General features: G+C 37.9%; 1 protein-coding gene across 2 annotated transcripts; it reads right to left on the minus strand.

Moving 5' to 3' along the window:
• Positions 1-586: 586 nt before the first annotated feature.
• LOC306884636 (dynein axonemal assembly factor 9-like) lies at positions 587-19,123 on the minus strand. 2 transcript variants are annotated; one of them, XM_079440692.1, is made up of 37 exons: positions 19,013-19,123; positions 17,191-17,282; positions 16,940-17,065; positions 16,683-16,807; positions 16,176-16,272; positions 15,983-16,089; positions 15,733-15,810; positions 15,535-15,636; positions 15,110-15,165; positions 14,869-15,004; positions 14,661-14,742; positions 14,541-14,577; positions 14,380-14,464; positions 13,219-13,295; positions 12,803-12,847; positions 12,653-12,698; positions 12,465-12,573; positions 12,305-12,375; positions 12,106-12,156; positions 11,911-12,001; positions 11,727-11,830; positions 10,694-10,840; positions 10,473-10,558; positions 10,238-10,330; positions 9,796-9,916; positions 9,595-9,683; positions 8,927-9,064; positions 8,348-8,473; positions 8,115-8,152; positions 7,464-7,599; positions 7,301-7,387; positions 7,103-7,209; positions 6,259-6,333; positions 5,216-5,391; positions 4,844-4,909; positions 4,655-4,748; positions 587-3,898 (listed from the first exon to the last, which is right to left on the minus strand). In XM_079440692.1, exons 1-37 carry the CDS (start codon positions 19,087-19,089, stop codon positions 3,792-3,794), a joined length of 3,480 nt encoding a protein of 1,159 aa, XP_079296818.1. In that variant the 5' UTR covers positions 19,090-19,123; the 3' UTR covers positions 587-3,791. The 2 variants fall into 2 exon arrangements, with proteins under 2 accessions (XP_079296818.1, XP_079296817.1); XM_079440691.1 differs by having other exon boundaries at positions 10,238-10,339.
• Positions 19,124-20,729: the final 1,606 nt, after the last annotated feature.

A 20,729-nucleotide genomic window follows, 5' to 3' on the forward strand; every position in this document is an offset into this window, starting at 1 on the left:
AAACAATGGCTGCTATGTGTGCAAAGGGTGGGTACCTTCTCCAGGGAGAGATGAAGGGAGCCTGATGTAAGTTGAAAGAAATGTGGGTATTGTATCTGCAAGAGGGTGAGCACATTGTTTTTAGACCCACTCTGGAGCTGAGCACAGGTTGTATAAACAGCCGAGGGTGGGCTGGGACACGTGTGCAGATCCTTGGGGTGCGTTACAGTAGAGTCTCGGTGGATCGAATACAAGTATTTCGGAAGGTGGGCTGGGCAGGGACCCAAAATAAAGGCCAGGAAAAGATGTGTGTGGTAGGCTTCAATTTGACACACAAAACAGAGCTTGATTAAATATTACAGATACACATACTAAGTTATAAATAGCTTCTGTTGTTGCAGGCCCCTGAGATTAGTGTTTAAGTTGTGCTTGGCATCCTAAAAGATGTTATCACCATGTGACAAATCCACTGCTGAGTTGATAACCTTACACACAAACAAACTTCTCTTTCAGGCTGTTTTTGTCAGAAGACGTTGTTTGCCCGCATTGTTTGACTGAGCAGACCACTACGATTGATAACAGATAATAACAGCTCATCAACAGAAGTAGCTTATAAATATTTTAATGTGTTATTTTGTCATAAATACAACATATATATTAGAAAAAAGCATCAGTCACAGGAGAAAACATGAGTTACAGTAGTTTTGTGCAAACAACACTCAAATTTAGATTTTTCACAAACTTTTGTTTAACCCCTTTAAACAAACAAAAAATAAAAACAAAAGTTATTTAAGAACTTTTGGCACTTTTCAAGTAGAACCATCTGAAATCTTGTTCAGTTAAGAAGATATCAAAGATATCATGAACTCCGAGCACTGGATATTCGGAAACTGAGAAAGACTAGGGAATCTATATGAATCCCACATTTTCCCTCTTGGTCAGAAAGGTCCAATGTTTCCCCAAAACGCCAATATAAGATCTTATGGGTGCATGTATAGCTTTGTGCAATTAACTTTTAGCTAATAATACCTATTTTTAGCCATTTCAATTTTCAGGCTTGTCCCCATCCAGCCAGCAGCAATTGAAAATCATTTAGCCCTTTAGCTTGCCCTAATTTTACTGTCGCCCCTGAAGCACAGCACGTTCATCCACAACACAATGCACTAAATGTAGGCCGGTTGTGATGGACGTTTGAAATAAAAATTGAATGCTGGTGTTGCCAACTCTACTACATACCTGAGAACACAAGATATGTGCTGTCTGAATATTCAGCCTCTGGTTGGTTATTAAAACAACGATCAGACTTAGGGGCTGGACAAGGTAAAAAGTTTTGGTCAGGAACAAGCCTTCAGTGACCACTGAAAGTCAGAATATTTATCTATAATAATAAGAGTTTGCCACCAAAGGCAATGATAAGACTAAAAAAAGTGCTTTTCTTTAAAAGTTTGACCTTTAGGAAAACCCAGGCTGGTTTGCGTTCAGCAAAACAAAACGGAAACGACATAAATCTATCCCTTCTATCTGAATAGCATTGCAGCCGCAAATTTAAGATTATTCTTGACATATTCATGTCATAAACCTTTCCACCAAACTCTGTTTTATTCCTCTAACCTCAGCTCCACGAGCACAGCTGTGTGGGCCAGAGGGGGTTCACATAATACCAGGAACTGCCTCTGGAGGGCCTCACTAGGGTCCTCTGCGATGAGGAGCAAAAGCCAGATTCATAGTACTCATCTCTGACAAAAAGCCCACATTTCTTGAGTTTTACACGGTGGCCCTCCAGTGCCTTTCTGTTACTCGGCAGACCCTTACTGGCCCTTTACACTTAAATAGACAAACAACTCTTCATATCCTTTCACCAACACTGGTGCTTGGCTCTGCCCAGGGATGCCCCTGCTCTCTGCCAAGACTCTGCAGCGGCAGCCAAATATCTCTCACAGGAGAGAATCTGCTTCGCCTGAGGAATACTATCATTTGGCTCCAATTTAATTGATTTCACAGCATTAGAAAAATAGAATTTGCAAAGATAAATCACCTTTTTCCAATATGAAAAATAAATCGAACTCTTGCGATTTCTTTCTTGGTTGTTCCAGTTTGGTGAAAGGCATTTCAGTTATAAATAGAACTCGATAAGACATCTTAACACATGCGGATAGTATGTGCTAAAAATGGCTGCTACTTTGAACTACACATTATATAAGTGTTACATAGCCCTGTACCCATTAAGGACAGCTGCTGTGTAGAACCCGACTAATAGCGACACCACCAGCTAAATGAGCGGTGTGTGTGGGGCACATCGGTGATTGTGTTTCAGCAATCATGAAGTGACTGCTTACCGCTGAGGCTCTGTCACCTATTAGCGAGTAGTCGGTTTCTCTTTGCTTGTCGGATCTACATCTCAACAACGTCCTTTCAGAGTTTATTCACAACAGGGCGGCCTTGAGTAAAACTGCACTTGCATACTGACAAGGTACAGAAGTGTCAAGAGACATAAAGGCAAAGTTACCATATTAGAAATCTCTAAAGGAACACTAAAAATGCCCATAGCAACATTAGCACTATGTAGCTCATAAATCTCCACAGTAAAGAGTGAATATGACTTGGTGAAAGAACTGCTAACCATGTAGTGTATTAACATCGGTACAGTATATTGCAGCACAGAGGAGACCAGCAGTGTCCGCGTTTCTTTGGAAGTGCATCTCTTTAGTAGCGCTATAATGGTTTCAAAACATTACTTTTAAGGCTCGTCTTGTAGACAAAAGTTCAAATGTGTGTGTATATACACAAGACACTGCTGCTCTCCTGCTGTGTGTGATTAGTCCAAGTAAACATGCATAGAATGACACACACCCCAAGATAGAGTTAACATACGACCGTAATACCGAACGGTACGGATCTAATACAGTACAGGGGTGATATAAGCACACTAATTCTGCTTCTGCCATGCTTTTGTACCAGCACACGCTCGGCAAGCATGGGTTTAACACACCAAACCAATCCCTGGTGCTACAAACGAACCCAACACCGACAAGTCAATCTGATTAAGAACTTCTAATAATAAACCCTCCATCGTACCCTGATTCCCTAACCCTCTCAAGAAATGGGGTGACTTGAAGCACCGGCGTGTCAGTTAATGACTTTGGAATGGCTGAAAAGAGAACTGCAGCACATGAGAGATCCTCAGCCCTGATCCACACAGCGGGGGTCAATAGATTGACAGAGGCTGACTGAGGGCAGGTGCTGTGCACCTGCCTTTCCAGATGCACACGGCTGGAAATGAGCCTTCTGTTTGATCACTTTCAGCCTCACTGACAAACTTCATTACGATTCAGCTCAATATGTCTGCTAGGCACTGGAATTACAGTAGAACAACCTTCACTGCAGGGAGCTTCAGCACTACACTCTGTACACTGCGGAGAGAGTAATGATCTGAGCATCCCTTGTAGCCTATATATAAGCCTTGAATTTCTGTTTACCTTCTATTGTATAATACAGAGACAATATTGTTCTTTACAGGAATGTTTTGACACATTTGAGGCTTTAGTATTGCTGTTTTACACAACAGCGTTCCAGCTTTCTCAGGGCGCTGGTACTATTTACAGTCATGGTATGTTGGGCAAAGGATCTCTCATTAGGCTGTGATATTTCTTCCAGGCTGTGAGCTAAATCCTCCACATCTCTCAACAACAAATCCCTCATTCTAACATGTGAAATGGACGGTTTTGAGCGGGTAATTTGATAGTGGACGTTAGTGATTGTAAAGTGACCCTCCCCTCCCTTTCCCCGGAAAGTGAATTTATCAGATGAGAGGATTAGGGGTCGAAGAGGTCAACGTGTGGCTGCAGGTCCACCTCTCTGTTGAAGTGCTCAATCTCCTTATTGGCCTCCTGCACGTATTCATCAATGAACTGATCCATCACTGAACACACACATGTAAGGAATCAACAACAAGCGGATCACACAAACACATCGGTTCTGACGAGCACACATTAATATTCAATACTGTCAAAATTCAATATTATTTTTAATGCTGTTGATTACAACTGAGAATAATTTTAAATGATGCCTCAGTGTGTATAAATGCATTTACAGTAATACACTTTTAATGAAAGCTTAGCCATGCAAATGTGCTGCTTTTCAACACTCCTGATCAAACATTAAGCCTACTTATGAGATTAATAAAAGTAAATATCACCTTCCTGTTCATTTATACACACATTGGGACAAGCTGAAATTATTGTCTGTGGTAGTCAACAGCATGCTACTGTTGCAGTATGCAGACATTAGGTTAAAAGTACACTACTGTTCAAAAGTCTGTGGCTGGTAAGAGTTTTACATGCTTTTAATGGAAGTCTCTTATGCTCACTAAGGTTGCATTTATTTGATCAAAAATACAGAAAAAAAAGTTTAATATTTTAATACTTCATTTATTCCTGAATTTTCAGTGCCACTACCCCAGAAAAAGTTCAGTGTCACAATGTCTTTCAGAAATCATTCTAATATGCTGATTTGAACAGTATTAATTTAAAATATAAATATTTTGTAACTATCTTTAATGTCACTTTTGATCAATTCTAATGCCTGACTAAAATCTTAATGACCTCACATTTTTGAACAGTAGTGTAAACTTCACCACCACATCTGGATAAAAAGTTAAACTTCAATTTAAAGATACGAGGATGGAAGTTTTGCTTTTCTCCAAAGAAACTGACGAAGTGATGACCATTGTAGAAGTAACCAGGAGGGAGAGGATCAAGGTGTTTTTTCAACTAGAGACACAAAAGATGAAAATATTTAGATCAACTATTTACTTTAGTGCTAAATTAATGAAAATATGTGTGAGCGCAAGTGTGTCTGTACTCACATGAATGTATCTGATCTCCTGTGTGGTGAGAGTCCTCTTATTCTTCTTGATTTTTTTTGCAACTTTCTGTGAAACACAAAAACACTGACATGTTTAAGCCCTAACCCTCAAATGTTTATGATTTCATTCAAATTTCCTTCTCTTATATGCAGGAATCTGCGCCCACAGAAGTCTGCAGAATTGCACATAGTTCATAAAATTGTTTATTAAGTATTTTGGGTTATATGATAATGCTCTCAGCTACCAATATGTTGTTGTTCTCGGCACACATTTTACTATGCTTAAATCAATGTTTATTCCTCCCACAAAAATAGGGAAGAAAATATGGAAGAAGTCTGTGGATTCCACCTGCTCCCACCTATGAGAATTTACCTGTTTGGCACAATGCCGAAGCCAGTCTTTCAGCCCCTCCTGGGTGAGCCCCACTCCGTGAAACATTAGATAACAGTTGTTTGTTGTCCGTGGGCCATGGTGAGTCCCCTGATCAGGGGCAATGGTCACATTCCCACTGATAGAGTTACAGTTTACCACCATCTGTCTGTCATTGTCTACAGTGAAAACAGACACCGCATGCAGTCAGACACACACACATACATTTCAGTCCAACATGCTGCACACTAATTTATTAAACATGTCATCAAACGAAGCTATGTCTAGCATGGCGTGCCAACAGCCATCCATCTCATCAATCACTCCTCTGCAGTGTGGACTACAACTCTGCACTCTACAAGCAAGCAAGGAGTTAAACTTGAAAACAACTGATCACAATGCACTGAATGTTACGAAAAAAATCAACTTACAGGAATCTGAAAACAAATCACACACCAAACCGAATGTAGGCACCAAAAATCAAAAGATTTCCATAACAAAACACAGATGATTCATGGTGATAACTAGGCATCACAGATGGTGTTCGGGCCGTATGGGTCCTAAATGAACTACACTATCTAGCGTGCTGTTAATCAGGCACTATTAAATCACTCAGCTCTCTCCATTCTGTCAGTCTGCCCACTCTCTCCATGCAACTACACCACAGATTCAAAGGAACAGAGGACAGTCAAAAACCCTCCAAAAAAATGTGACCACAGGAGGAAACGACTGAGAAAATAGGAGTGAAAACAGATGTGTGCAGGCCACATCACTTTGAGGAACCAGAGGTGAGAGTCCTACCGTGTGGCGTTACCCCACAGGACCCCTGCCTACTACTTTTCATAGAAAAATCATACATTAACTACATAGACAAAATCAGAGCAAGAGACATCCTGGAATCAGAGCAAGAGACATCCTGGAATCAAACAATAAACATTTATAGACAATTATAACTGATTTGTGACTATGTCACGCTGTAAAAACCATAAAAAAAATGCATATTAAGATTAAGATTTGAGGGAGGTTATGGAGACCGACTGCCCTACCAGAGAACAGCACTTTCCCACTGATGTGATAGATGTTTCCTGTTAAAAAGCTGGGTTTGAGAGAGGATTTCAGAGCTGAGAAAAGAAAGGAGACAGAGAGACTTGTGAGTTGGGTTGACTTTGATCACTTGCTTTTGACAGTTCCATTTTTAGCACATGATCGTACAGCATCCTTAAATATACTGTCAGCAATCACTTTATAATTAAACCCTCTTGAATATTTATTATTGATGATTAGCCCTCTCACAATTATTACATAATCACCTGATCACAATTATTTGATCAGATTGCTATGATTTAAAAAGACCTCAATCATTCTACATGTTAAATTACAATCATATATTGGCATCAAAATAAAGTCATTTTAAGTAAATATGCCATTAAATGCACATTTTGTGCCCCTTTTTAAAGCGTTAGTGCATTATGGAAAATTCAGTCATCTTAGGAGGTGTTCTCATCTCATTGCAACTGACCCTATTTACTTTCTTAATCTTTAATTAAAACATATATTTTAACAGAACCATAAAGTTCTTCTTTTGTGCAACATGAAGGTTTAAGGGTTTTATCCAGAGCACCTTACAATGCCATGAGAATAATTTAGAATTGAAATAATGATAATAAAATCATCTGTCTGTGTTATATTAGTGTTATTTATATACTAATATATATATATTATTTCATCATTTTGAATTAGCTTCTATTTCCAATATAGCATTTTTGTTTTAGCAATTAGTTTTAGTAGTAGTAAATTTAATTTAGCTTCAGTTTTAGCAATTAAACATTTCAGGTAGTTGCTAATGCAACATTTGTAATTTTGGATGATGATAAATACACAGATGCTTACCTTTGCAGCGCTGCAGAAATAATGCTTTTTCCAATGGACGACTGAACTCAATGCAATGCTGAGACATAGACAATGATCCACTTCCAGAAACAAACCTGCCTTCCCACCTGAAACAATACACAGTATAGTCCAATATAGTTAAACATACACCTGTGTGTACACACACATGCCAAAAAGAGTAGAGAATGAAAACATTACCAGCCAGGATACAGCAGGTATCGTGCATTGATCATTTGAGATTGGGAGAAACTGCTGTCATTCAGGATATGCTGTATATCTTCAGTTCTACAATACAAAAAATAATCGCTAAGTAATATTAAAATGAAGTGAGTATGTCAGAGAAAAAAATCAATGTACAAACCTTCTAACTGCCCCTTTCTCTGCTGAGATAAATGCAGTGCTGGGATTGGCTGCACGGATCAGCTGCTGCATGTGTTTGAGAATTGGGTGCTTCTGCTCGGTAGTCAAACCCGTGAAGACAACATTGCTGACGACGCCTGAAAGAGAAACTCATCTAAGGAATCATTTTATCCAAAGCCACTTACAGTGCACTTATTACAGGGGCAATTCCCCTAGAGCACTGAGGTTAAATGAGGCTGCTTTAATTAAGGGAGCACGGGTGATGTCTCACTGTCTTCATATACTCAGTACACTTTGATTGATATTGTTCATATCAGATGGAAATGATCAGGGACGTCGTTAAAAATACTGCTGGTTTCTAACAATGGGATTCTTCAGAGGTATATGCAGATACAGAAAGTTGCTGAACACCAATTAAGCATTGTTGATATGTAAATTTGGTTAGTGTCTGACATTTTCATTTTAAAAATTCACTTTTTCAAAGCAAGGGAAGTTCAAATTCTGTAAATTATAGTAGGTTTCATAGTACAAAGGACTTTATCCAAAGATCCAGGAAAATTTGATTTCACACAATACGACCCCACAACAGCGACAGATCTGATAATCTATTCTGCTACATCCACACCCAGTTACCATATTGAGAGAAACTCACCCTGACTGCACTGCTCCAGGAGTTTGGGGAAGAGAAGCCTGTAAAGAGCAGTTTCAGAGAGCTTCAGAGACGACATCAAACAAGGGAAATTACAGCGTGTTAACAGGCCCTTTAGACACTTACATTATAATTACATAATGACATATAATTCTTATTACAGCATTTACAATCTGAATTACAAGTGTTTGTCTGGAAAAGTAGGTGTGATAAATGTCATGTGGAAAAACTCTTGCCTGTGTTTGATGAAGGATGTGAGTGGGTTGACACATGCTGAGACGGCACCCACTGTCACTTGGCTGTGAACTTGTGGGTCTGGATGAGCCGTGATTGCCTGGATTACATCCAGCACATCGGTGTACCTACAACACAAACAGTAAGCATAAAAACGTCATTTAATTGATTCTTGTATATGATGGCGATGTCTCAGAACAGTCATGTGCAGTCACCTTTATTTTATACAATACAGACTGATTGTTTCCAATAAGCTTCATAGCAACAACAGAATCAATGATGCAAACTTTATTAAATATGTTTTTAATTCTCTTGTAAAGCAGCTCTAACATGGCAATAGTGTCAGTATTCAGCTCAGTCATTTTAATGTTGATTCAGTTTAAAAACTGTGCAAAGCTCATCAATTCTGAAAACAGTTCAATTCAGTTATAAGCAGCTCTAAAGAAGGCAACATATTGTTATTCGCCTCAAGTCCATTCAATGTTCAATAAGTGTCAATGCTTTAAAATTCATGAGTAGTGAGCAGCTGAAATAAACATGATCCTCAAGGTTTTGAGACTCAATGTTCATGTCTGTCTTACCCTGGTATAAGCAGCACAACTCTGGTTGAATTCAAATCCGTCTCCCTCTGTTTGGCCAGAAGGCTGCTCAGGAACCGCTGAAGGTGTGACGCACTGAATTCCTCAGAGCCCTCCAGAGCAGGGCAAAACACCTCCCACCTGTCAATCAAACAGTCCTCAGTTTAGGAGTGTAAGGATAAAAAGACAGTAATGAGCGCACTAACATTCAAGATGCTTTCCATTGAACTCAAAGTCAGAATTTGCAACCTTCGATTTGGATAAATGCAGCAGAACACTTATTCCAAATTACCATTTGGTTTTAATGTTCTTCCAATAGCAGTACAGCAAAATTCATTATGGTCAGAAGTCAGAAATATCATGCACTAGCAATCTGCCACATCCAATATTAAATGTTAAGGTCCTTGCACACCAACACCGAAATTTTTGTACAAGTTTTTTTGGGGATTTTTGTATTCGTCATCCTTTCCTATCAAAATGCTTGCTACGGATGTGGAAACACAGAAAATCGAACCTGATCCGAATTTTTATATGACAGACAAAAGTCTCAGGCAGTCTGTAAACGTGATTGACAACGTGAGGAAATTTCGGACGAGAATATTGGATTCAGTGTGCAGTTACAGTTGTAATAATTATAGATATAGTTCATGGCATTTTGATTATTCTCTCACCTGGTGCTATTTTGATTCATTTCCATCAAGAAATCACACAGATTCTCCTTATGACTGCCTGGCAAGCCTGCAATGATAGTGAGGACCACCTACACACACAAACACATTTATCTATTATTACTCATATGCTCTGTTTCCTCCGGCATGACCTGTCGGATAGATTATGTATGACTGTGTTACATTTATACACATGCATTTCACCTTTTTCCTTGTCTCAGGTTTGATGCTTTCAGGTGCTGTGTCTGAAAACACAGTAGACAAGTGGTCGCTACAGACAGATTCTTCACCCACGCTACTGCTGATGGCAAAATGCTGAAGGAACCTGAGCAGAAAATTTGATAGACATCAAAGTACATGAGCAAAGCAACAAATTCAGTGCAACCAATAAAACGATCGGAATATATGCTGTATATACAAGACGATTTGTCGTCAATTTGTTGATTTTTCAGCATGATAGCACCCTTTTCAATAGTGGGCTCAGAATTCTGGACCTTACTGACAGGCAAAATGTTTTGTCAATTGTTTGTCATTGTCATAGCTGTTTAGGTCAAAAACTCAGATTAACAAGACAGAAATTTATCGCTTGACATTCTGCCTCATCATCCTAGTTAGGACGGGGTGGAGGTGTGTACGTGTCTGTTACCTGTCCTGCTCTGGCAGCTGTGGATAAGCAGTCTTCAGAACAGCTCTGTGGCTGTTTGCCGCTGGTGTATGTATCTCATAAAGCTTTAACAGCCTGAAGTACCTGAGAGAAAACACGTCATGGGATACATTTATGTGCTACATCATGATACCTCGGGGCTCAAGCACAATCTGATCTTAATAAATCAGGCTGAATGCTGTTGGCTGAGCTAATGCAGAATGAAGTGTTAACTCACATGCTCTTGTGCTCAGGGCTCAGCTGATCGTTGAGGACGTGTTGCACTCTCAACCTAGAGTCTGACTTACGCCAAGCTGGCAGGACCTGCAAATCATATCATAACTCATTTACAACCAAACACTAAACAGAATACAACAACTCTGCAGGACAACAGAAACCTAAATGTTCCGCCTGCATATGTATGTATGTGTGTGTGTGTGTGTGTGTGTGTGCGCGCACCTGTGAATAGAAGCTTTTGTAGCTCTTGGTTCTAGGAAGCAGAGCGATAGCCAGAGAGAAATCAGCACTGTGTAAAGGGAATGGAAGGTGCGGAAGCAGAGAGGTCTGATACTTGATGAACAGCATTGAAACATCAGATAGAGAGCCCTGTGAAAACAACATTACATACAAAGCTAAATTGATGATATTTGCAGTACCGTTCAAAAGTTTTGGGTCAAAATATATTTATTCTGAAAACACCTTCTCTTAGTCTCTTACACTCAACAAGGCATTTATCGCATCAAAAAATACAATAAAATTGTGAAATATTTTTACAATTAAAAAAAAACTTTTCTGTTTTAATTAGTGCTGGGCAAAGATTAATCGTGATTAATCGCATCCAAAATAAAAGTTTTTCTTTATATAATATATCTGTGTGTACTGTGTATATTTGTTATGTATATATAAATACACACACATGCATGTATATATTTAAGAAAAATATGTTATGTTTATATATTAAATATATTTATATATAATATAAATTATATGAATATAAATATATACACGTAAATACATGTAAATATTTTCAAAATATATACTGTATGTGTGTGTCTTTACATATACATAATAAATATACACAGCACACACAAATATATTATATAAAGAAAAACTTTTATTTTGGATGCGATTAATCACGATTAATCTTTGCCCAGCACTAGTTTTAATATTTATTTTTTTAAATATAATTGATTCATGTAATGAAAAGCTGAATTTTCAGCAGCCATTAATCACAACCCCAGTTTTGAGTGTCACATGATCCTTCAGAATTCATTCTAAAATGCTGATTTGGTACTCAAGAATTTCTTTTTTATTATTCATCAATGTTCATAAGTTGTTCTGTTTAATGACAGCATTTATTTGAAACAAAAATGTACTGTAAAATTCTGATCAATTTAATACATCCCTGTTGAATAAAAGTATTAATTCTTTTTTCTTCTTTTTTTTTTATCATTCTGACCCCAAATATATCATGAATGAGAACATTGCTCACCCCATCATAGAGCTTAATGGTGTTGATGTGACTCATAGAGAGTGTAAAGGAGCCATGATGAGGATGCACAAACAGGATACCCTCAGAGAAAAACACCAGCTTTCCTACAGGACAATAAACACATTAATTCTTATGCACAAAGACTACTTGAAACCATGACCTTCCAACAGAGATGAAATCTGACCTTCCTCAGGTGTAGACAGCAGGCTGTTGGAGAACATGTAGGCAGAGTCCCTCACTGTTAGAGGAATGCCCAAACACGTACCATCCTCTTCCTGTTTTCACACACACAGGTTTTAAAGCATATATATAACAGTTAATACGGCGTGAGGGAGGAGGTTCAAAGGTTTGTACAAACTACTGCATTGTAAAACTTCACCTTTAGCAGATGTTGAGCCTGTTCAGATAATCGTACATCAGCCTCATCTACCTATAACAAAGAAAACAATGAATCAATTAACTCAGCGTTATCAAAAATATCAATCATAATAGTACAGCTAAATATTATTCTGCCATAATTTATCATGTTTTTAACAAGAAATGCACATTTTGGCAGAAAGACAATGAGTGCACTATACCAGCCAGCAGACATGGCGAGGAACTGAGGAGGTGAGCACAGTGAAACAGCTGTCAGAGGAAAGAGCACCATCTGCAGGAGAAGAGGCGACTTACAATCTCACATGCACTATTTAGTATTAATTAGTACTTAATTAGCCTACAACTGAATACGCTTTTTACCTCTCTGCTGAATGTAAACGCTGGACTCTAGAAAGGACTCAGAGAAAACTACTGATCCTAGGTTTCCTCCACACTGGAGATCTGGGATATCGTGCACCATCATGGACGCCTGTGGAGAAGTCAGCCATTTAATACAAGTTGCGGTACAATGAAAAGCTGCAGCTGGGATGGAAAAGTTTTATACTCACAGTTTTAACCATAAAACGACTGTCCTCATCACTGAGGGGAATGATTCTGTTTAAAGGAAGATTGTTTCAAGTTATGAAATACAGAAAGTGGAAGATGTACAATGCAGTAACGTGTGAAGGGAATATCTGTGTCTGTGCATAGAAACTCACGTTCCCTCATTGTTGACAGCCTGTATGCTAAACACAGCTTTGGATCTGAATTAAACAGACAAAGTAGATTCTCAATTCACAAAGCAAGCACAAAATTGTGTCCTATAGTAAGACTTAAATATAACTTCATGTTTAATAACCACTGTCTAATGCCAAGGCCCACAAGGAATCTGCAAGCTCAGAACCCCAGAGAAAGTTACACAGATTTCCACATATTTGGAACATCTGTCAGTTCTATACATTCTGTACCCCCTGTGTGTTTGTTTAATAAATATTTTTGCATAATTTGATCATACTTCACCTTCCTATGACATTGTTTAAATTCATTCCATAGAATTCACCCTTAAATCAGCTCAGAAAAGGTCATAGAAAACAATATGCAGATTTCTTCTGGGCCCTTTCTGTGAGTTACATACCTGAGAGCTCCCCTGTACTGAACCAACCCAAAGTTGTCCAAGGCCAGCTGAAACGTTTGCTCGGCTACATCCTTTGCCTTGAAAAAAAAAGAAAAAAAGTGAGCATCATTTTCTATATTAATAACCTGAGCAAAATTATTTCTAAGCCCATAATGATGGCATCATACAAATACTGTGATACCCTATAAAAAAAAAATATATATATATATATATATATATATATAATGATAATTCTATTAGCGTCCATGTGAATGGACAGTAACTTTGAGTTTATTTTGTGTTCTAAGTGTGCATTTCAGTTATGTTACATAACTGCAGTACCTGTTTTAAAGTAAGAAGAATTCTGATAGGCTGTTAATGTTTTTTATTATTCATCAGCTGGAAAAAAAATTTCTGAAAGTAATTCCAGCGATATTTCAGAGAAATAATTATTCTGTGTCATTAGGGAAAGGGAAGGGGAAAGGGAAGTGGTGTGTGGCCAAGTATGGTGACCCACACTCGGAATTTGTGCTCTGCATTTAACCCATCCAAGTGTACACACAGTAGTGAACATACACCCGGAGCAGTGGGCAGCCAATGCTGCGGCGCCCGGGGAGCAGTTGGGGGTTCAGTGCCTTGCTCAAGGGTCTCACCTCAGTCGTGGTATTGAGGGTGGAGAGAGTGTTGGTTCCCCCACCTACAATCTCCGATTATCATTATAGTTCTGGTATGGTGCTGTCATAATTACTTTTGTTCACCAAATTTTCACAGGCAAAATCCAATCAATTTAATAGGAATCCACATGATTTAGTATTATTAGTGAGGGTTTTCACAAGCAGACAAATTCACCATGTTGACCAACAGAAAGCTGCTTGGTTTTACAGTGATTTCTGTGTGAACTGTTCTGTGTGAAATGTTTCATTACACCTGACAATGGCCCCTTTTTGTCCATAAAACTTTGCTAATGAGACAACACCTTTTGTGATTTTAAAACATTATGCTTATAGTTATCGGAAAGCTATTTCTGAAATGAAACTTTTTACCCACATTTACTTCTTTTGCCTTTCCCATCTTAAGTTGCCATTTTATTTCATTTGTAAATAAGTCTTACTTTTAATGTAAACCCTACAGTAATGTTCATCACAGTTTTACTAAACAGAGCCCCTTTGGTGTAATACTTACCTTACTAGCACTGGAGTTGATAGAGAAACATTTGATTCCTGCTAGTACAGACTGAATCACAGCTGAGTAGATATGTGAAAGCAGCCTGCAAAACAACAGGTCTACCTTTAATACCAATCCAATCAGCAAAACACAGTACAGAGAGCAAATGGAGTACTTACTGGAGATCTGTGCCCTTCTGCTGGGTGTTGTCATTTCCTGTCGGATTAAAGAAACCAGTAAACTTATGACAGAGAAATTAAAATTTATTCTATTAAAACATTTTCTAGAGATACACTTACCCAAGTATGGGACATGTGTGCTTCCAAAGAAATAGGTTCGAGCACAGGCTAGGGGCCCTTTAGGAGCCACACATTGTAGCAGCTGTGAGGAGAGAGGTATAACAAACACGCATATTAAATTGTTTTATTTAGAAAAATACATAAAGGAAGTAGAGGATTTCATCAAAGTTGAGGTTTCAGTCATCATGCCGCTGTGTGGCGCTCTCACCATGTGTTTGGCAACACCCCCACCAGGGCCAGTGTTGCGAACCTGGTGGCCTTCAGAAGGGAAGGTGAAACAGTAGTTCTCCAGATCTTCCTTAGTAGAGTGGCTCCCAAACAACACAAACGGCTGTCTGCTTTTACTGGCATACAAACAGTGTAAAATTCATTATATGCCTTACAAAGAGAAATAATTCCTGCAGAATGTCTTTCTTAGAAATAAGAGCTGCTGTATCATATGTAAATACCTCTTGTCTGTGATATTGCTGGAAATAAGGCCATGCGAATAATATGTTCTGAAAGGCTGAAAGACACAGAAAATTAGATTAAGCATCACACAAGGAATCATATCCAACATGTTATTTTCAATGACTGTTAAAGCCAACATGAAACCACAATAATAAAGAAAAAACATGCAGGAGGTGACTTGATTAATTTGGAATGAATTTAATCCATCGGGACCATTTAAGTGGCTGTTTCATACAAGAACAGAGTAAAATTGAGGTTGCAATTGAGTCAATTGTGGAGAACTACAATGCCTAAATAGCTATTTAACTATTAGTTAACATTTGCCAGCTCATGCAACCTAGGTGATGTCATCTGAAAGTAAATAAACCATCTTTGATTTCATTTGGACTTTAAATTATGGTAGTGATGATATTACAAACAGCACCTCTGCAACTTGGGCCTCTGACAGCTCCTGCATGGAAAGTGCACTCTCGATTTCCATACTGGAGAACAGACAGCTCCACTGTCTTTCGAAATGCTGAAGATCCTGTGAGAGAGTATCACATCCACTCTTGTATAAGAAAGAAATGTGTGCATGGGCGTTTGACAAACAATCAAGCTTCAAAATATGCAAGTGATTTACCTCATTGAGAAGGCAGTCCAGAGACGCTGGGTCCAATATGCTGTAGACTGATGTAAGTCTCTGACTTACATCTGTGAGCTAGAAGATACAAGAAATAAACAGTTTTGATAAAGGATACAATATCAACAGGTGTGTTACTTTATTGGCACTTAACACTAGTATCGGTCATATTATATAGTATTCATGATTATTATAAAATGTATATATTACCCATAAATCATGTAAAGGTCATAGAATATAAATGCAATACCTTATATTTCATGGTGAAAAACACTCCAGCCCCAATTCCTTCCAAGGCAAATGCCTGAATGATGGGCCATTTCTCCAACATGAACATGTCAAACTTCTGAACATGGCCTATGGACAATATGAATCAACCGTAAACATTATGGTTAAAAGTACAATGCTTTTGCAATGCCTTCATCGGTGTATCAAATGCTTACCATGTGAACTGTAGGGAATTCCGATGCATCGGCAGTCTTGAACCATGGACACAAAACTTGAGATTTTAAATTCCTCCGCAACCTCTTCATCCTCATACTGAGAGAATGAGAAGAAAACAACAAATATAGTAATCACATGAATATGAGTGTGGTTTTTTACATGATTTTTACATTTAGATTATTTGTGCCATCATCTAACACTCACTGAAAGTTAATACGTAAGAGAATGAATAATTTGACAACAGTTAAATATAATCTTTAGCTAAATTAATATTTTATACTATTATAATTTTTAAAAAATTTTATTATAATATTTATATTTTATTACATTATTAGACATATAGACAACAATTGTTTATATTATATATAGTCAAAACAGTATCAAATTTTAATATCTGCCATCACATGAAAATAATTTTCAGCTTATTCTATCAGCTTGAATTTTAATATTGGTGCATCCAAAGTAGAGATGTGGATATCATGAAAAGCAGTGCTGTAGATCATTACTTCTGTCTCGGTCAGACAATGAAGCTGCAGATTCCTCCAGTGAGATACATAGGGAAGCAGGTACCCATAATTCACTGGGTTGCAGTACAGATGCACACACTCTGCCTTAATAAGGATGATCACATCTAGGAATAAGAAAACATACTATCAAATATATGTACAACAAATACGCTCATTCCAGCCAAGAACAACTAATTGCAATGGAAGCGCTTTTTAACCCTATTAGTGAATATGAATGCATATGTTATTTATTGTACCATCCAGCACTTCCTCTGGAAAGTCCTCTGGGATCTGCTCCATGTCAAAATGGTTGTGTTTATACAAGCCGCAGAAAAGGTAGCTGGCCAGCTCGCTGCAACCTTCATTGTAGCGGCTGTCAATACCTGAAAAATCAAACACAGCATATTACTTACAGGTGGCTCACTGGAGCAAGTCATCTCCGCCTGTCTCTTTGGAGTAAAGATCATATGAGTGAAAGAGCACAGGTGATATTGATTAATTAACTCACCCAGGGAGCAAAGGATGCCATCTGGAGCTGTATTAACATCTGTATTAACATCATCCCTTAGCAGAGCCTGGACCTGCCGTAAGCGGGAGCAGCTGCAAGAACAGCATTGCATTACATTCACTGGACATGGTACAGGAAATAACAAAACAATACCATCCTGCAGTACATGAAATAGGAAGGAAGGACTCCTTATAGGTCTCATGCAGAGAAACAGTTCACAAAAATGAAAATTCTGCCATTATTTATTCACCATTATGTCTGTCCAACTCTTTATGCAGCTCTTTTACAGAGAAGGACACTTAATAGTGATCAAGGGCTTTCAAGCACCAAGGACACCATAAAAGTAGTTTATATGACTCATTCATTTGACCTATATCCCAAGTGTTCTGGAGTCATGTGGTATGTTTGTGTAAGGAATAGATTTAAATTTAAAAAGTCGTTATTAACTAATAATCTTCTATACCAGAGCACTGAAATTTAATTTGCAATCATGCACAGATTAAAAAAAAAGCCAAATGCTTCTTCTTTGTACTGTAACTAGTGGTGATGGGTGCCTTTGAAACACTGATTCATGAGAAGAAAACACTTTTTTTTTTTCAAATCTTTGATACAATATGCTATTTTGAACCTTGGTTTCAAAGTTTTCTAAAATGCTGTTGATTGGCACTGATCTGATAAAAGAGTGTATAATAGTTTCAAATTATTGTGGGTTAGTAATGCAGGTTGTTTTAATTAAATAAATGTTAATACTTATGCATGTATAATACAAAAAGGAGGAAGATAGTTGTTTGTTTTTAATTGGCCTATTGTACCAAGGCCTGCCTAAGGACACACAGCACAAGACCACAATAAAAGAATACAGATCATACAGGGCCTTTATATTTAATGGTATTTAATATTTGTAGATTATATTTCATATTTATGTTATACTTTCATAAAAACATTTGCAATTGGTTTGTGAAAGGTGTCACTTAGTGGTTACTATAAACTGTGACAAACCAAAAGTGTAGGAGTGTGGATTGACAGTGAATATTGACAGACTTTTCATATTTAGGTGAATTATTCTTTTAAAATTATCAAAGTATCCAAAGGCAAACTTTCTTGAAAAGAGGCCACAAAAAGGCTTTTTATCTGAGAATGTTTGTGAGACACATGGCCCTCCCTCCAACCCCCAAATCCACCATAATCTCATACAATGGCAAATCTTATGTAGACTACAGCTATACAACGTCAAGATCTTTATTACTGTACTATTTATTTTCATATAGGCATATTCAATGCAATACGTGTAACTAAAATGGATGTACAAACAAACATTGTAGCGCTATTGCGTGTCCCGACGAGCAACTCAAATATCACCGGTCATACTGAATTTACCATTGAATTACCAAATGAAGAAACGATTGATGTGATGTTTTATATTCAAGGCATAGCAAAATCTATATCTTTACGTTCATATTTAACTAAAATCCAGGCGAACGGATCTTCCCGTGCTGCCACCATCTTGGAAACGGGAGAAGTGTCTCAGGGGATCAGAAATCAAGCTAGGATAATGGTTTCACGCTGAGGGGTGGGCGGGGGCGCTCGACAATTAGCTTAACGACAATTATCTGCTAGCTAATTAATTTTTTATTGAATAACTGGTAATGTTAGCATCTTATTACACGGAAATCTCTTCTTTTGGCACGATGTCTTTAGATGGAGGAGGCGCGCGCGGACGGTTGGCCCACGAGCCTCAGCAACGGTCATTTCTGCTTGAAATAAAAACATCGTGCCTATAATACAACCGGCACGAAAATAAACGACGGAAAATAATAATTACCTTACGGCAGCGGTCATTATAGGAGATTTGTTTTTCCTTATAGCAGCCATGGTCGTTGTTTGGTATTTAGAAAGCATTTGGAGATCTGTCACTATTTCTATTGCTGTTAGTCTCCATAGTAAGCAACCGATTCACTGTAGGAGAGAACAACAGACTGGAGCGCATAGGAACCGCGCATACCATCTTCTCAAGGAGGGGGGACTCATTATTTTCAGCGTTGCAATGTGTTAGAGATGAGACAGCGTGCCATCCACTGATGGAAATATCAACATTGTTTGTTACAGTTATTTATCTGTTTGTCATAAAAAAAAAAAAAATATGAACACATTTATTGCAAAATCGAAACAATGATACATTTGCCTCCTCCTCCGCTGCTGAGGTCGAAGGAAGAAATATGACCAGTGTCTCGTGCAATCCTCGAGCAATGTAATGTTATTCTCGGTTTATGCGAATAATAATGAAAAAAAAAACGTTTTTACACAGCAATAAGTTTTGAAGTTAACAGTGGTTCCAGTTATTAAGATTGATCCGCATTAATAATATGTGTACATTAAGCTTAGAAATTAGGTTTATGTAAAAAATGTAATCCAACTTTCCATTTATTTTACCAATTGACTCAACACGTTTCTGTTCGAAAATCTATCCTAATTTTATAGATCATTTAATACTGTGTTTGCTGTTGATTAGCCACTATGTTTCAAAAACTAAATTGATCAACTGGGTTTGTTGCTGGTCAACCAGCTAACCAGTGTCCAATAAACCTCTGAGCACAAGGGTGAAATATGCTTTAAGCACATGCAATTTTTTTAGGAAAAATACTGCTATATGCAGTCTATTGTATTTTCTATAGGCTATTTGTAATAGCCTAGTTTTGGTTTGTTTTATTGTCATGCGCTTTAATTTGAAATGCCACATTTTGTATTGAGTGACATTAGCTGTTGAAAAAGGGTATACTGTTCCATTGGTGTTATCAGGGGTATTGTATTTTTCTTTCCTTTTTCTCAAATCTGTCCTGTGAGAAAGTTGTAAGAAGTGTCTTGATCCTTTAATGTTATCGAAATTATGGATTGTTTGTGGGGCTCGGAGATGAAGAACCACATGCAATATGTCAGTGTGAAATTATCAAGCCTACTTATTTGTGTAGGTCTGAGACCAGCAAAAAATAGAAAAACAGGAACTTTGGTATAGATGGCTTTGTGTGTGATAACATGAAGATAAAGACCTGGCAGGCAGTTTGTTGAACTTCCCTTATTATTCCCTGCCAAAGACCAAAACAAAGACACACTCGGACAAACACAAGCCTTGAGGCCAAATTTTATTATCCAGTTTATTGTTACAGTACCTTTAATTGGCAAGCACATGCACTTATAGGTGATCTAAATCTCCCTTGAGACCGTATCGGGATCCTGGTAAAGGAATTGCCCTGGTTATATGGCTGCGTTAAGTCGTTGAGCAGAGTCAAGTTCACCTTTGTTTCTACCATAATTGACTAGAAAGAAAACATCTTTACTGAGCTCCTCCACACCATTTTACTTGACATGTTTAGTGAACTTGACTACTGCTCCAGAAAACAGGAACACAGCCATTGGACAGCATTCCTGCACTGGACCCTGAGGAATTGACTTCCTTTTATGAAGTCTGTTACTTTTCACTGTCTGATTTAGACTGTTATCAGCTAAGCATCACAACTAGCTAACACAGTTAACCAAAATCAAAT

The sequence above is a fragment of the Barbus barbus genome (genome assembly GCF_936440315.1).
Source record: "Barbus barbus genome assembly, chromosome: 18".
NCBI classification, from domain to species: Eukaryota; Metazoa; Chordata; class Actinopteri; order Cypriniformes; family Cyprinidae; genus Barbus; species Barbus barbus.

Bases quoted from the DNA above. Each gene is read 5' to 3' on its own strand.
- LOC306884636 (XM_079440691.1), bottom strand. From the start codon at position 19,089: ATGCTTTCTAAATACCAAACAACGACCATGGCTGCTATAAGGAAAAAC. The intron at 12,002-12,105 runs GTGAAGTTTTAC...GTGTGAAAACAG, and splicing joins AGGCTCAACATCTGCTAAAG to GAAGAGGATGGTACGTGTTT. The intron at 7,600-8,114 runs GTGAGTTTCTCT...TTTCTCTTTCAG, and splicing joins CCTGGAGCAGTGCAGTCAGG to GCGTCGTCAGCAATGTTGTC.